This window comes from Telopea speciosissima, chromosome 9, assembly GCF_018873765.1.
Source record: "Telopea speciosissima isolate NSW1024214 ecotype Mountain lineage chromosome 9, Tspe_v1, whole genome shotgun sequence".
NCBI classification, from domain to species: Eukaryota; Viridiplantae; Streptophyta; class Magnoliopsida; order Proteales; family Proteaceae; genus Telopea; species Telopea speciosissima.
In genome coordinates this window covers 60,145,176-60,163,961 of record NC_057924.1, presented here as the reverse complement: position 1 = coordinate 60,163,961, position 18,786 = coordinate 60,145,176, and the positions used below count along the sequence as shown (strand labels likewise).

The 18,786-nt window shown below is 38.3% G+C and overlaps 1 protein-coding gene across 1 annotated transcript; it reads right to left on the bottom strand.

Annotated features, from left to right (window-relative positions):
* Positions 1-17,590: 17,590 nt before the first annotated feature.
* LOC122639847 (60S ribosomal protein L27) lies at positions 17,591-18,097 on the bottom strand. Its single transcript, XM_043832849.1, has one exon. The coding sequence runs from the start codon at positions 18,020-18,022 to the stop codon at positions 17,615-17,617; it is 408 nt and encodes a 135-aa protein (XP_043688784.1). The 5' UTR covers positions 18,023-18,097; the 3' UTR covers positions 17,591-17,614.
* Positions 18,098-18,786: the final 689 nt, after the last annotated feature.

The window sequence follows — 18,786 nt, the reverse complement described above, 5'->3', positions numbered from 1 at the left end:
GAAGCTCTCCACGTTTTTGGAGCAGACACTCTCTCTCCTATGTTTTTGATTTCTCTCTCTCCCTCTTGTGATCTCTCTTCTTCTTCTTGCTTCTCTCACCTGTGTTTGAGAGTTAGGATTTGTGAAACCCTAGATCTGTGCTGAGGAGTTTGAGGGCATCTGGGATTGGCGTGTAGAACCTTGGTAGCACCATTGGAGGTTCAGATCTGTTTGCTTGGAGCGCTCACTGGAGGAAGAACCACTGTCTATTGGAGGAGCAACACTTGAGGCTCACCAGGTTAGCAGTTCTTTATTAATTCCTTCAGTTTATTGATTCTTAATATTTATGGGATGCGAAAGAAACTCGAATGGATTGATTTCCGCTGCGCATTCGAGTATGGGATGGATCCCTCTTGCCATGTGATGGATTAGAGATGAATTTCTCCGTCCCTATTGTGATAATTAATTTTATGAGACGCAATAGGGAAGGAGAAACCCTAATAGGAATGCACCAGGGTTCTCATGGGCGACCATGGGAAACCCTAAAATTTATTAGGGGCACCCATGGGACACCATGGGATAACCCAGGGCGTGCAATATCCTAATTGATTTATAATTGGTTTCCCTAGGGAACCATGTTTTGATCCCTGGACCGTTGTTTGACCAACACTTTTATCCTTCATTCTTATCTAAATTCCTTAATCTATAGGTCATTCCTTTTTATAATTTCTTAATCTTGGGTACCCTTAGTATTAATAATTGTTTTCAATTAATAATAAATTATAAATTTAAAAACTGTTTGTTTTCTCTGAAGAGAAAATTTACCTTTTCGTTTCCCGCGAAGAAAACCAAATACTCATTTCATTCCTCTGTAAACCATTTGATTTATTCTTTAACTAGCATGATTATGTTCATGATCCATTAGTTTCAACTATGTGGAGACTGCCCTAATCCATTTAGTCATTTGGTTGGCTAGAGTATCATGTGGATAGTACACATGTCAAATTTCATTGTATATTTTCAACATGTATTTCCAGCCTATAAATAATCGTAAGATAACGTGGCAATTTTGATAGTTTTCAAACAATATGGAATGTGTACCCATCAAATATCATAACTTAACTCAATCATATAGCTTAGTAAGTGTTTTATATTGAATTTCACCCCTCTCTATGCTTCCACGTAAAATGTCTCCCTACTTTTATTTTAGGATAAAGTTTCCCTCCACCCATAGAGGATGGTTCACCACACCACCATCGTAGGGTTCACAAACCCCTATAGAGTTTTAGTATGTTCCTCAATACCCTCCCGATGCCCTTTTCCCACCCTCTCCCGCCCTGCGATGAATGGGATCCCATTCACCGTGGGTGGAAGAAAACTCAATTCTTTATTTTATAATATGTATCCATAAAATAGTGTGTCTAGTTTTAAAACTTTATGTCCATTTGTTCTTCTTCCAAAGAAACAAACTCTTTGATTAAAAAATTTTAGATTTCTAATTTTTCTATCTTCCATTGATTTTATGTCAAAAACAATGAGACCTAAGCATCCTCAATAATCTAATTCTTAACTAATTGATTTGTAGATTATTCCTTAAGAGGTAATGCTTTTGGGCTGAAACTTTCAAGATGAGTCCAATGCAAGAAAAATATAGAGTAGAACCGTAAAGGGTTTGTGAAAATCTAATTTCTAAGTGATATGATTTAGATTTGAAAGAGCTTTGTAAGAAAATGTTGGGGAAAAAATGCAAAAAGATGGATATGAAAAATGGCTTTCTATGCACACATATATTGCAAAATAAAACTCTATAGTGTACTTTAATCACTATGTATATCAAGTATGAAGATATTAGTAGTGCAAAATTACTATTTGATAGAATTCCTAAGAGGGATCAACTCTCGTCAAAACTATCAGATCTTTACCTTTCTATAGTTTTTAAGTTACAAGATCAGATAGTTGCTATTCTTTTGTGGGAAAGACAATAAAATGCTTCACTGTGATTCCATCAAATGGTCATCACCATATATATAGATAAGGAGTCTAGAACATTTATTGGTGTTTTATTTCAAAGGAAAAGGCTGGGTATACTAGTGGTATACTGTATGCAATAACAAAGAAAATCATATGGATCTTGATTCCTAAAACCGTGGGTATATACACTTAAAATAATCTTGATTCTTGAAACCTTGAGTGTATACGGGTTATGATGTTATTGTTATCACTTTTAATCAAGACAAAGTCCTTTTTTCATCAGCTTATGCTTGTGTAGACACTGAATTTTGTCACCCCCCTGGCGATGATGACAACAGGACATGGGCAGACATCGGTATCTCTCTCAAGAAGGACTCTTGTCTCTACATCTAAGCCAAATCACCCTAACATCCCTAAAATGACTTATAAGGCCCTTTTACTAAATGTTGAAGGAGGTACTGCTCATCTTTCTCAACCACGGAAAAGACCAAGGCCCACTGGCCCAGACACACCCCAAACACCAAAAAAGCCCATTTTTGGCCCAAAAAGTGGAAAAAGGAGGAACCTCACTGACTACGGCACTGTGGACAGTCCCCCATGGCAACCAAGTACAAAATCACGCTGCCGGGGGGATTTTTGACGTCAGCCTGCTAACGTCGGCCATGATGCCGTGGTGGACCCCTCCAAGCCCATGAAGGGGTCCCCCCTATAAATAGGAGGGTCCCCCTCCCCTCATTTCACGGAATTTCAGGGTAGGGAAACCCTCCTAGTGTGAGATCCACCCCTTTTAGCCCTGATTTTTGAGAGAGAGAGAGAGAGAGAGAGTGTCCGCTAAAGCCCGGTTCCTGAGTGTGGGTAGATCCTTCGATTACCCGTTCAATAAGAGAGCGATTTCATTCCATCCGAATCGTTATCCCGTCTGTGCACGGATAACAAAAGCCTTCTTTTATAGTCGTTATTCTGTCTGCATACAAATAACGAAAATCCCTTATACAGCAGTTGCTCTGCCCGAAGTCTGAGTAACGAAACCCCCCATCTCATATAGTCCTTACTCTGTACGACAAGAGAGAGGCAAGCCGATCGTCCGTCTCCACCTGAGCCGCGGGACATCACATATTTGTATTTGGTACATTTTCATTTATTTCTTATATTTCTCGACTGATATTTGTCTCTTTCCTTCTTATTATTTTTTCCATAATGTAGACAATAAAAGTAACTCGCTTTAGTGTACATAGTAAATGATTTTTTCTTTCTTTGTCATGATTAGTGTATTGTAACTTAGCCTTGCATGTTGGTATAGGATATATCATTAAGGGAGAATATTAAAAAACAAACATCTAGTAGAAAGACCGGTTTATCCGGGCAAGGTGGGTGCCTAATACCTTCCCACTTTTGTAACCTGACTACTTACCCTGAATCTCTGACTAGACCATATGGAATCACGTAGCCTTTTCCGTTAATCCCGGATGGGGCTACACCCATTGGGTCCTAGGCCCTAATCCTAGGTGACGACTCCATTTCTTTATGAAGTATGATCCCAATCCCCATGAAAATATGTCGAAATGATATGTCGTTATTCATCGAAGCCAATCTTTGTCGCCATAAGGATGAGGAACCCTCATTCTGAGGACCACGGTACTTACAACTTGCAACACAAGAACTAACAAAAGCAATACTTGATCACTTTGAAATTTTCATTTTTCTTGTGTGAATATTTATATGTCACACTGAATGGATTTCAACCTCTATCAAGTATGTATAAAAACAACTGAAAATTTCTTCAACTCTTTCTCTTGTTAAACATCTTATAAACTAGAGCTTATGTTCGTTACAATCTATTATAGAAATCTTTAGTGTGAGATGCTCTAATGGTTTTCAAAATTTTGCTTTAGTTAAGGATCCAATCAAGGGAACAGTTGAAACATAAAAAGAATAAAATCAATGAATTTTTCATGAATTAGAGGTCCCACATGGCTTGCCACATGTTGGCCAGCAATAACTGTCAAAAGATACAATTTCAATTAAAAAAAAAAAAAACCAAAAGCTAGAGGTTGTGGAGATGAGTTAAAACACGAAAATTGATCTTATCTTGGCTGCATAGTGTACGGTAGCGCCTCCATGTGTCTATCTCTCTCCTTCCTTCTATAAAATGACATATCTACCCCTATTATGGGAAGAGAGAGATAGACACAGGAGGCGATAGCATATTCTCCTCTTTTTTTTAAGACAAAAGAGCCACATAAAGAGACATTGCAACACTCATAATATATGAATGGAAGAAAGAACCTTTCCAGGCTGCATAGTATACGATAGTGCCTCCATGTGTCTCTCTCTCTCTCTCTCTCCTCCCTCCTATAAAATGACATATCTACCCCTACTATGGGAAGAGAGAGATAGACACAAGAGGCTGTAGCATAATCTGTTACGAAAAACAATGCCCAGAATGGCGATTTGCAGAAGAAAAACGAAATACAAAAAGAGAACACACAACGCACAACACAGAGATTTTACTTGGTTCACCTTCAATATGGAAGCTACATCCACGGTTGAACAGTAGAACAGATTTCACTATGTCTCTGAAGTGTTACAAAACCCTCTCTTATCTCTCTCAAAGAGAAAAGAACAATATATATGAAAGCCCTAACCCAGAAAGTACACAAATGCCCTCAGCCCAAAAATACCCAAAAACATGAGCCGGACCAAAACATAACACATGGGTCAAAAGGTACTCGTTTCAAAGATCTCGAGGAACCCGACAAGACTCCAGCCTCTGGCGTGGACAATAACCAATTTTTGCATTTTGAGGTCGTTTTAAGGTCGAAACGGCCCTCCAAAGATATTAGTCGTACTTTCAAGACCAAATCAGGATTCACCAACAATATAATATCCTTTTTTTTAAAGACAAAAAGCCACGTAAAGAGACATTGCAACACCCATAATAGGAAGATCATTTAGATATTTCAAAAACAATAGGAAGATCAAGGTATTGATTTCTTCTCTTTGAGTTCTCTAGCTTTAGTCTTCTATGCTACTTGAGAAATAAAACAATAAATGGAAATTGTGTGGTTCTTTTCTTGTGACCTCATTCTCATCAATTTTTTTTTTTGTGAGGGCGGGGGGAGAAAGAACCTTTCCAAGCTGCATAGTATACGTTAGCATCTCCATGTGTCTATTTCTCTCCTCCCTCCTATAAAATGACATATCTATCCCTACTGTGGGAAGAGAGAGAGATAGACACAGGAGGCTGTAGCATAATCTCCTTTTTTTTTTTAAGACAAAAAGCCACATAAAGAGACATTGCAACACCCATAACAGGAAGATCATTTAGATACTTCAAAACTAATAGGAAGATCAAGGTATAGATTTCTTCTCTTTGAGTTCTCTAGCTTTAGTCTTCTATATATGCTACTTGAGAAATAAAGCAATAATATGGAAATTGTGCGGTTCTTTTCTTGTGACCTTATTCTTGTCAAATTTTTTTTTGGGAGGGGGGGGGGGAGAAAGAACCTTTTCAGGCTGCATAGTATACGGTAGCACCTCCATGTGTCTATCTCTCTCCTCCTTCCTATAAAATGACATATCTATCCCTACCATGGGAAGAGAGAGATAGACACAGGAGGTGCAATAGCATATTCTCCCTGCATTTCTCAAGACAAAAATCCACATAAAGAGACATTGCAACACCCATAATATATAAATGGAAGAACTATTACCGAAAAAAAAAAACCGGAAGAACCAAGGGATTATTCTTTCATGAGCAACATTATATGGTTAATTGCAAGTACTAATTGTAGAGAGGTGGAGTATCATTATGTAGTGGGTTTGGACTTATTGGAGTAGTTCTCTTGATGTGATAGCAAGGTGGAGTAACATGATGTTGTGGGTCTGGACCTGATGAGATAGGTGGAGTATAATTATGTAGTGGGTTTGGATCTGTTGGAGTAGTTCTCTTGATGTGATAGAGAGGTGGAGTATCATGATGTAGTGGGTTTGGACCTGTTGCAGTAATTCTCTTGATACTGTAGAGCTGAGATGGAAGATCGAAACTTGATAGAGTAGTATCCCTCTTGTTATCTGCAAAACCCCTTATTCCAAAAGCATTTCTCATGCACAACACAATAATAACTAGATGCAATAGCATTTTTTGAGCAAGGTGAGACTGCATTTTCATTGCTAATTGTTTCAATGGAGATCGAAGAAATCTAATAGATCTTTGATTTTTTTTTTTTATCATCTATGGTTTTTATAGCTTTCTTTCTCAAAGCTTAGTTGCTTGGGAAGGAAGATGCAAAGAACAGAATCTTGGTAGTTATTATGAGATTATGGTAAATTACACCTCACCCCTAGTTTTCAAATGAAACTCAGATCACCCCTTGGTTTTTGAAAAAACTTAAATCACCCCCTCTACAGTAACGGTGTAGTCTGTTGTTAGTTATTGGTGTGAAAGGACTATTTTACCCTTGTACTAAAACATTAAAATTAAATTTACAATATTACCTACCCTTCCTTTATCTTCAACATTGGTCAAGGGTAGTTTAGGGATTTAAATTGATTTAACTGATTGGCATCATCACTTAACATTATAAAACTAACGATAGGGACTAAATTGTCATGTTCGGGTCTAAACCAGGGGTTGATTTGAGTTTTTTCAAAAACTAGGGAGTGATCTGAGTTTCGTTTGAAAACTAGGGGGTGACGTGTAAATTACCCAAGAATCTATAATGGGTAATATATACACTAAGACTTTCTATTCTATGGTCTTATAGATAAGGAATGTACACTCATGGAGATATCAACATACTAAATATACAAAAGAAGATAAGATTGACAGCATCATGCTGAGGCTGGATGAGCTGGTGTCTTGCTAAGACTCCCCCTCAAGTTGGAGCATGGATGTTACAAATGCCCAACTTGGAAATAAGAAGACGGAATTGATCGTGGCCCCACGGCTTAGTAAATAGATCTGCAACTTGGGAGGCCGTGGGAATCTTAGCCGGGATGATGAGACCCTGGTGCAACTTTTCACAGACTAGATGGCAATCTATTTCAATGTGTTTGGTCAGTTTGTGGAACACTGGATTTGTTGCAATATGGAGAGCCGCCTGGTTGTTGCAAAATAAGGAACTTGATTGGGGCAACGAAGACCAATATCGTGTAGTTGATAAGACAACCATGTGACTTCACATGTGGCAACAGCCAAGGGACGATATTCGACTTTGGCATATGATCGAATATGTTACTTTTTAGTTTTCCATGAGATTGGACAGTCACCAAGAAAAATACAGTATCTAGTTGTCGAACGACGTGTCATTGGACAACTTGCCCAATCAGAGTCACAACTTGCCTAAATTGATACCATGATAAAACCAGGATAATTAGAATGAATATTAGATTTTCATTGATTGTAAAGAATCTATAATGGGTAATATATACACTAAGACTTTCTATTCTATGGTCCTACAGATATGGAATGTACACTCATGGAGATATCAACATACTAAATATACACAAGAAGATAAGATTGACACCATCACGCTGAGGCTGGATGAGCTGGTGTCATGCTAAGAATTTCATTTGTGTCAATGAGCAATTAGAATCAACAATTTGTAACCAATCTTACAATCTTGTCATAGTATCAATGTTGGGTCTGTCTAATTGTAACCTACTAGGTTACAAATGAATTTGTAACCTAATTTTATATTTCATAAATATCCCTATTCTATAATAGAAACCTATCTAGATGAAGGGGTATATTTGTCATTTAAATTATGGAATTACAAATTATCAACATCAACATCAAAGCAAATGTTAAGGATAGTTGTGTAAATTCTCAAATGATTGTTTCCCGATGGGCTTATTGACACCACTATAGGTGTTTATTTTGTTGTAACCCAAATTTTATTGCACTAATGTGCCCTTTGTCTTGTCCCACCTGTGAATTTGGAATGTAGTTTGATGTGGGCACTTTTGGCCTAATTAGATTTTGATCCAAATTGGAGGGCAATAGCATAATTATTAAAATATAAATATTTTAATAAAAAAATGGTTTGGTGCTCCAACAAGGCACTACCTGGACTTCTTCTAACTCCATCCCATTCTCCTTGGGCTTTTGAAGTGATAACTTATTTCCTGCAGATTTTGGATCGGGCCAAAGATGCTTCCTTTCGGCCTTTGGAAAATAGTACTTTAAAAAATAGCATAATTATTAGGTAAATCCTATAGCAAAATTGAAATATGGTTTGATATGGGGCATATGTGTTTCGCGATCAATCTTTATCAAGATACTACACTAATTTACAAAGTAATTACAACTGATTTAAATAATAGAATAATCACCAAAACCCAATCTCTCCCACATCTATTTCATCCCTATTTGTAGCCTCTGGCACTTGCACCTCTACCTCCTTCGCTACCTTCTACCCCTCCTCAGCCTCCACCACCACACCCACAAGGTTACAATCCTCCTCCTCCCCAACCACTTCCATTATGTTCTTGTTATAATTGTTCTGTATTAGGGTTGTCGTATTGTATAATTCTTAAGGGGGATTGATTATATGTGCACTTTAATGTGTTGAATTGAACATTGATCCATAGAAATTCTTAAATGGTTCACCACATTTGTGTTTTGTGCATCTATGGTGTACCAATGATTGATGTTTACTGACAGGACTGACTACACATCGGCTGCTCAATGTACACGATTTAAATGGTGATGGGGTGATATTCAATAAGGTTTCCACTGCCGGTTTAAGGAGAAGATCCAAGAGTAAGAGTTTTTAGATTGTGACGGGTCAAAATCGAAGGCCTAATAATAGTTTTGTAAAGAGTTTGCGAAAAGTATTTTATCTTATTAGTATATTAAATCAATTATATTTGAAAAATATTTTCAACTATTTTTGTGTCTAGTCACTAGTCTTAACATTCTCACATTTATGTATGGATTTATGTACACGACGGTAACTTTATTCCATGTTTTGCTAGGTCTATTGTGGATGTTGATGATGTGGAGGAGAAAGTGTGATGAAACTTTCAACCATCGGGTTTTCAGGTTACGTCTTTTGTAGTGTCATCCATTAATGCAATTAAGGACAACTTAAAAGGCTTCCCTTTAGAATCACACCACTTGGCACAATCTAATCTATTAGATTGTAATCTCCTAATATAACTTTTTCCATTTAAGAAGCTTGGCTTGCACACCACACAATTCATTATTTTGAGAGAAAAAGAGAGTTTTCTTCTTCTTCAAGTTTGGGATTTGGCCATCGAAGAAGGTGCATTCGATGAAGATCATGATTGACTATTGCATTCCTTTGGAGGAGAAAGCCACTTATGTATTCTAGGTAACCACAAATCACCATTGCCGGCCCATTGCTAGATTTATTTGATGTGTTCATTTTTTGCTAAAGGTCAGCAATTTGTATTTAAGATTGAATTGAATAAGGTTACAGTGACTGGAAGCTAAGAGAAAATAAAACTATGCTATCTACAAAGTGAACATTAGCAGTTTCCTCTTAAGTGAATCTATAGTGAGGCCTCCCTAGGGCTTCCCAATTAATCACTTGAGTAACAAAACTCGGGGCTGAGTCCCAACTGAGCGTAGTCCTTCCTTTTATCGCATGGTTTGCGAGTGCGTCTACAGCCGAGTTTGCTTCTCTGAAGCAGTGCGTGATGCGCCATTGGATAGTGTCAAGATAAACCTAGACAGCCCACATGTGTTCATTGAGATCCTTGTTCCATTAAATATTTGAGAGAGATAATGTATCGAATCGCTTTTGCTATCACTTTCATCAACTTATGTTGATCAACTATACAAATGTATAGCTGTTGCACTATCGCAGCTAATCCTTTGTTGTTCTTCCCACATTTTTTTCAATTTTTGAACGAGAACACTCCAATTCTGACAAAAGATAAAGAATTTATATATTGAACTCTGTCCGGGAGTGTGGCCTACACCAGCACTCCCATGAGTCTAGGGGTGCAAGTTTGGCCCTATCGGCCTGAACCCGCCCTGAGCCCGAATAGGGCCTGGGCCCAGCTAAGGGGACTTAGGGTTGGGCTAGGGTTTTATAAAGCCCAATCCAACCGGACCCTATTGCAACCCTACATGAGTTTATCTCCTCCCCGTATGAAAAGACACCTCTGCCCCCTTGTTTGGAAGAGGAGAGAGATAGACACATGGAAGTGCTGGTGTAGGCCACACTCTCTTACAGAAAACTACTTCCCTTATATATATTTTCAATTTCTTGGTGTTTCCCTTTGTTGAGAAGTATACCACGATTGGGGGAGTGTCCCTATTGTGGTTGAGTCCATTATGGTTTCCTTTATTGTTTTATGTCTTTAATTGTTAGGAGTTAGGAGTCAGTTTTCTAGTCTAAGTTAGTTACCGATTTTAGATTAGGTTTAGTTTGCTTTTCCTTTTATGATTGTGATGGTTTTATTATAAATAAGATAATTGAGGGAGGAAGCAGACCAACACATACGGCTCTTCCCCTTGCAGCTACTCTTCTCTTCTTCTTTCTTCTCTCTTTTCTCCACTCTAAGGTTACTGGTTACAGGTCCTAGGTTTTCTACTTGGTATCAGAGCTATTGTAACCAATACCTGATTATCAATATAATTGCCGTTTTAAGAGTCGATTTTAAATTCTGGCTTGAAGAAGGATACCCTAGTTCATAGAGGAAGAAGAGGAACTAGGGTTTCACATACTGGTTTCGATGAAAGCTGAAATAGTGACTGAAGATCATACTTGAAGTTGGGTGTGCATCGATTGCGGAATCTTGCTGCTATTGTTTTCATTTTCTGCTTCTACTATGATCGATTTTCCACCAGAAGATTTGTTAAGGAATAGCAATTTGCTGTTGAAATTCCAGGCTTTATCTCTGCTGGGCGGTATTACCAAAACCAAGAAGAAGCATGCTGAATGTTTAATCCTTGTCGATTGATTCTTAGGTCTGGGTTGAAGGGTGCCTGCCCATAGACGGTTCAAGTCTTTGAAGATTTCCTTCGAAATTTCCTTTAGTTGTGAGAGTCGAAGCCTGCAACTGAACTGCTGCAACTTTTACCACCTGCTGCAGCTCCAATCCTTCAATCTCAGAATCTGGTGGTCGATTGGAGCTCTGTTTGGGTGCAATCCTGAGGTATTTCCATCACCTACTTACCGTTAAAACCCTAGGATAAACAGAGCATCCCCAAAGGAGTTCTTTCCTTCAGAAACCTGTTGGGTTTTCTGTCTCTGGTTGTGCTAGAGGTAGGAGATGACCTCTTCAACTTCCCCTTTCCAAAAAGTTTCTTTTTTCTACTTTTATTACCCCACTTTCGAATTTTACCCTTCCATAATGTCAATAACCCCTTCTATCCTTTAATTTGTTTTCTTCCAAGTTAGTCCTAAATCTACCAATTAATTCGCATTATGTCCTTCTGCAATGTCTGCAGGTGTACTGTACATAATTACCAGATTGCCACTCCTCCCTTAAATTTGGCCTTGCTTATGCATATATATGGATTTCACATAATTTATAGAACTGCCATTACCTTTTTAATACATTCTCCTATTTGACTACCCAACCAATTGACCCTTGAAAATTATGATTTATTACCAGTTTGCCCTTTGGCTTGGATTGTATTTAAAAGTGGATTACCATCAAATTACAGTCATGCCATCTTTTTTTCCAACACCGTTCTCTTTCAATAATTCTAATTCCCTTCATTTCCCAAAACATACCTTTAGCATATACCCATAATCCCTTTGGAAGTTCATGGTATTTTCTAATTTGTCATTTCTTCCTTTTCCATTACCCTTAGCACCTCTTGGAAAACTCTGGAATATTATGTTTTTGCTCTAGCTCTTACATCATCTCTATTATGTCCACGTGTACTACACGTGAGGGGGGGAATTATGTACAGTACATCTGCAGACATTGCAGAACGCAGAACTTGCAAGAACATTGGTGCAAAATATAGAAGATCAGTTGAGTGTTTTCCACCATTGCGATTGGATATCCTTTGTTATTGGGTTGAGTTTGCCGTAAGAAGGAGATTGAAGTATTGAAGATATTTGGTTGTTGCTTATTTGAGGACTTTCAATTGGGTTGATACAGTTTTTTTTTCCGTTGCTTGATTCAGTTTGTTTCTGGTGCTTGATGTTCTAGTTATTTCACTTCAAGATTCTATGTCATTGTGACAATCTGAGATTCATCACTGGATAGCTATTGAAGATCGTTGAAAGCTGCCTTTTTTTGGAAGACATTCCAGTCCCGATTTTCTGATCATGTCTATCCAAGTTTTGAAGATTTATTTTTCAAGTTCTTGAAGGTTTATTTGGGAGCTGCATTCATATGTCAAACTGGATTCTACTGCAACTTAGTTTTTTTTCCATTTTAAGTTGGGCATTAGTACTTTGTATGCGCCAACTTGAGGGGGAGTGTTAATATTATTATGAAGTTTTTTTTTTTATTTAGTTCAAGCTGGATTTTCCTTCTTCTCTTATTTGTATAATCCAGCTTGAGGGGGAGTGTTGAGAAGTGTACCATGATTGGGGGAGTGTCCCTATTGTGGTTGAGTCTATTATGGTTTCCTTTTTATGTCTTTAATTGTTAGTAGTTAGGAGTCAGTTTCCTAGTCTAAGTTATTTACCGATTTTAGATTAGGTTTAGTTTCCTTTTCCTTTTATGTTTGTAATGGTTTTATTATAAATAAGATAATTGAGGGAGGAAGCAGACTAACACATACGGCTCCTCCCCTTGCAGCTACTCTTCTCTTCTTCTTTCTTCGCTCTTTTCTCCACTCTAAGGTTACTGGTTACAGGTCCTAGGTTTTCTACACCCTTCATTGTTCGACTAAACGAAATTAGCTTGAATCAAAATTCTAGCTGGGAACTCTTTTGAATTTCGAATGTAGAGACAATGCTAAAAAGTTGAAGAGTTCAAATTCGTGCTTATCCTTTCTCCTCAAATAATAATTACAACAAGCATTGAAATCTCTTTATTTCTTGCTCGTTCGCTGCCTCTCCCTCCCTCCCTCCTAGGAGTCCTTGCAAACATAACGGCGTGATGCATACATAAGCCATAAGTTAATCGACTAATGAATCTAATGTTTTGAGCATCTCTCTTAGGCGTATCAACTACCAAATGGTTTGGTGCACTGTCTAAGGCATCTGACGGTGAGGAACATGTTCTTGACCACCGTTAAATGCATTTTAAAAGTGCATTGGACAGTGCACTGCACTTGAGAGAATAAAAATTATGATTGGTAATGAATGAAATATTAGTCTTTCGCATTGGCTCTTCACCTCTCACATTGTTGAAACTATCTATAAAAGAATCATCACCACTGATCGAATTGATAAAGTAGGAACCATTTTCAATGAAGGAAAATCTGTACTATAATTTGAAAACTTAATTTACTTACAAGGCTCAAGGAATTTTTTTTGGAAAGCTTTAACCAGAGTATTGGCAACTAAAATTACGCTTATTAAGGTTTTGTTATGAAACACTTGCGGCATATTGGACTACAAATCAAGCTTGGTTATTTCTATCCCATTATCATTGCCACATAATCACAGTAGTCCAATATCCCATTCCTGAGCAATTCTCCCATGGAAAAAATATTAAAATGTTAGACCGGGTTTCCTTCCATCCCTGATCATTTTTATTTTTGGCAAATTATCAGCCCCATCCCTGATGTTTGCCTATATTTTAAAGCACATCCACTAACTACCATACTATCAACTGCCTCCCCTACTTCACCAAATTAATTACTCACAGACTCCCTATTGTTAGTTAAGAACTGTTAAGTGTTGAAGTCAGCAGCTAAATATTTTTTTAAATACAATTCTACCCTTCTTAATAGGTGAAGTACCTAATCTACCCTTTCAATTAAAATACCTACAAACCCTTCTTCTTCCTCATAGCCACCAACCTTGGAGAACATCCACTGCAACCTACCGTCTTCATCTTTACCCTCTGTCATTTTTCCGATTTTCATTCTGAAACCCCTATTCCATTATCACTGAACCATTCTACCTCCACTTTATGCCCTTCCAAGAGAAAACCTATCTTAGTCGTCCCACCATCTCCATCTTCTAATCCACTAACCAAACATATTTTTTCTCTATTTTTCTCCAAACCAAAAACCCATTTCTCTCATCCTCCACTGTTCTTCCAAAACCCACCGATCAAAACCCCTACCATTTCCATTCCATTCTTGCTAAAATCGCCTTTCCATTCTTCACCTTCTATTCTCTTCTATATTTTCCAGCTATTACACCGTTGCCGTGGTTTTTCTGTGACCATATGAACCTATAACCCATTCTTCCCGTCTTTCTTCTATTCGATTTCCTCACCTTCGTTGTATCCTTGTGATCCCAACTGTTGTATCCTTGTGATCCCAACTTTAGGAAGAAACAGCCATGGTCGTCCTCCCTGAAGCAACCATGGTACAACCGATGAAAATAATTTCAAGATCCATGGCAGCTCAGTTCATCCTAGGAAAGAAGTGATTCGAACCATTCGATTTTGACGACTATGAGAGGGGGGTAACATTAATTCTTCATCATGGTACTAACCTAGGGCGCTCAGGGAAATCCTCTGACTTTTTCATTGTTGCTGCTCCACCTCCATCAGATTAACCACGATTGAACCAACGTTTCTACCGTTGCAACTCCTATGGTTTCTGTTTAATTTTATTTGTTTTTATCAGTCTGTATTATGGATCCCCCATCCTATTTTTGATTTTGTTCGTCATACCATTCTGCCCATGACTGACCTTCATCGATCTTCTGCCACCGACCTGCATCCCAAGCGCATACCCGGATCAGAGAGGACCAAACCCCATTGCCAATATTTGAAGTTTGCCACAGCTTCAAGGTGGAAGAAATGGCTGGGTACTAGTTTTCTCTTCTTGGGTTTCTTCGTGGCCACCATTGTCACTGTCTAGTGCTGCTTGTTTCGGCATTGTTTTGGGGGCTAGGAAAGTGAAAGAAAAGAAGGGCTTCTTTTTATATAAAGGATATTTTGATCAAAACAACACTTTCAGAGGTTAACACCGTTCAAAAATGGATAATGATTGATATTATGGTAGTTAATGGGTGTGCTATAAAATATAGGCAGACGTCAAGGGGTGGTGCTGATAAATGATAATTTCCCTTTATTTTCTGGTAAATATAATGGATTACCTAAGAGATCAGAGCTTAGAAAGCCACAAAAGTCGGAATACAAAGCAAGTAAAAGATAAGGGACAGAAAAAATGTCCCAAATTACAAAGTGACTATGCGAGGAACCAAAAGAAGCAAGCTTATCCATCACTGAATTTCTTTGCCGATGGATGTAAACGAAGCTGATATTGATAATATAGGAAAGGGAATCTACTATAGATAATATGAGAAATACACCATGGATGATCCATTTAAGAAATTAGTAATGAGACAGCATTTCCTTCAACCCACTAATCCATTGACTGGTGTCTCGTGTGGGATGGGCAGAAGAAGGCATCACCCGATAGGGATGTGTGTGTCAACCTTAGGAAGGTCGGTTAAATGTCTTCTACAGGTGGCAGAAAACTTTATATCTACAGGGAAGTAACTGCCCATGGCTTGATAATAAAAAGTACATGAGGGACTGCGGAGGGTACATATAACCTTTTGTTGTGAATTGTGAATTTGTGATCATAGTTGACAAGGAATTTTCCGGCACTAGCAAAAACTTTTTTCTTCGGCCAAGATTTCAATTAGTAGCTTAAAAAAACTTCTAAAAACTCTGGCCTTGCCTTTTCCAATGACATCAAGGGTGTGTGGCCCAAGCCAAACTACTTCAAATCAAGTAGGAATAGCTCTATTGTCAAGATAAACCTCTCCACATCAACTCTATATGATGTTATAACCCACAGAAATCCCAAAGAATCTTGCTAGCTTCAACAAATATGAGAAAGACACATACTGAAGAAAATCCAAAGTTCTAATAAGAATCAGGAACTTTAAACATATTAGGAAAATGTGAGTTACCATGTTTCTCATCTTCCACACAACCTGATGCATATCAGGTGGAGTCATACTGGATAAAAGCATCAAGCCATCAACTTAACCTTCTTAAACAATTATGTCATGCAGACCATCATACAACTGCGCAATACAACAATGCTAACAGATATCCCAAGCAATAATTGTACCACTGACTAATGAATTAAAGACTCGGCATCTCCATTGGAATGATCAATTAATTCTCCACCATTATCAAGACACAAAGAGAGAGAGAGCAGACAACCCGCAAAGAACTCCAGCATGCCTAATCAGAAGCATGTTCTTCAATGGCCAATCACCCTAAACCTCTCTCTCTCTCTCTCTCTCTATCTCTAATCAACTGATGAGCAGCAACAAAGGGATATTTGCCAAAGCTGAAAAGTTCAGATGATGGATTTCAGCTCAACTCAGCATGAATGCCATTGTGCTTGTTGATTACAAGTACATCCGTATAATATTGCCAATCATGTTCCCAAATGCCCTCCCAATGCCAGCAAGTGCCCGATGCACATTTCCATTACAACTCCCATAAATTTTAAGTTTTGGGGGTCAAGAGGCTGAGGTGGAGAAGAGCAAGAAGATACATTGAACCGGTGCCTCAAATTCCTCGTTATCAAATCAAGAATTGTAAATTCTTGTTCAACCAAAGAAAAACACTTAACTTGCATCTCCATAATCCCAAAACTCCATCCCCCAAATGGGTTTTTGGTTGGGATGGGGGAAGGCAGAGGGCAGTAGACATTGGAGCCATATAATTATAACACATTCTGGATATTGTCTATACATGAGCAAAAAATGAAGGAAAAAACAAGTATTGACACAGAAATCATAGATAAAATTAAGATAAAACAAATCAGATATGATTTAGATTTATCTTACTTTAATCAATATATTTCAGAGATTGAATTTCTGAACTCAAAATATCAGAGAACTACACAACCTATTGCCCAACTTAGAAATGATGTTAAAAATGTTACTGAAGCAGGCAGACGGAGAGGTACGACGACTAAGACTTGAAAAGCAGAAGTTTCACATTTGGTAGAAGACTCTGCCTCTAAGAATCAGTTCCCCTACTTCAGAGATGCATTATCATACCTGAAGAAGACATATAATCCAACCACTTGTTTCCACAGGTAATGGTACTCCTTCAGCTCAATTCAATCCCTCCAACTAGAATATCCTTCAACGACATTTGCACTATTCATCTACTAAAAGAAATCTCACTTCTACTAAAAGCAACCCCACTTCAAAAACGCATTCCAACTCTCCTATAACTAATGAAAAAAACCATGACAATACACTTCCTATAACTAATGAAAAATATACGCTTCTGTAGTCGAAATACCACAAAGAGTGGTATTTTAATGGAATGTGATATGCCCATTATTTAAGAAAAAGCAGTGAGAACCGGCAAGAACATGTAAAACATTATCACATAACCTTGATTCTAAAATTTTTATTCAATTAAAACCTTAGCAGATAACCAATATAAAGAGAACGCAAAACTAACTTTTAAGAAATATTAATAAATCCAAAGCAGAACACAAACTGAAATATTCAATTTAACAGCAAAATTGCACCTCAAAAAGTTCTAAAACTTCAGTCACGGGATCCAATCCCTACACCTTCTTAACCCTAGCAAAACAAAAATCACCTCAGAACCTGAGCTTGGTAAAGAACCACCTGTTCTTCCCAGTCTTGAACCGCTCCTCGAGACGAGCTTTGGTCTCCTTAGCGGCCGTGACCTTCTTGTCCCGAGACTGGAGAGAATCGGCTGAGACGACGTCCTTGAGATCCACATCGAGGGTGTAACGAGTAGGCATGATGTGGTTGTAGTTCACAAGCTTGATGAAAGCCTTCACACGGGACTTCTTCGCAGTCTTCTTCGCTGAGTCCTTGCGAATCACCTTCTTGGGGTATTTAGCAATTCCAGCAACCAAGCAGTGACCGTAAGGACGGTCACGAGTTCCATCGTCGAAGGATCTAACGATCACCGCTTTTCGGCCGGCGTAACGACCCTGCAGAAGGACCACCGCCTTGTTGGGTTTCAAGAACTTCACCATCTTCGCCGATTCTCTTTCTCTCTCCCTCTCTCTCTCACAGTGGCGGAGGATTTTTCACCAGCTTAGGGTTTCAAGAATTTATCACAATACATGAATTTATAACCTATAATATGCCGCTACAGTGCGCCGGACGTTTGTGACATACGCATCGTGACTCTTTAGAAAACGAGGAATGGGCTGGGCTGGGATGGGCCTATGATGGGCAGGATCGGTAGATTTGTTCCAAAGATACATATCTGGACCGATTAAACCAACTAAAATTGGTTGAACCAGATCAAAACTAATTACCAAACTCTTTATTGGTTCACTAATCACTATTGTTTCTAAAAGAACGAACCGATTGGACCGATCATTTCAAGAAACTGAAAAAACAAAAACAAACTAATAACAACTCATAAAATATCCGATAAATTTGATGAAAGAAAAAATGTTTTTATACTTTTTTATATTTAGGGAAGGCGTTCTACGTCGGGGATAGGGATGTAAATGGATCGGATTCAGCTCGGATGGTGCTATATCCGCATCCGCATCCGATTAGCTTTCGGACGGATTTGGATAGTGCTAAACAGATACGGACACGGATACTGATTGGGTATTTTATCCGTTTACATGTAAATATAGCTTTTCGGATAACTATAGCCTATCCGTATCTGTATCCGTTTATACGAAAGCGTATTTCTGCTATTCATTTACATCCCTAGTTGGGGAGCATGGCCCCCCTCTATGTTGGGCACACGACCCACAGGCAGAGTTCTTTTTAAATG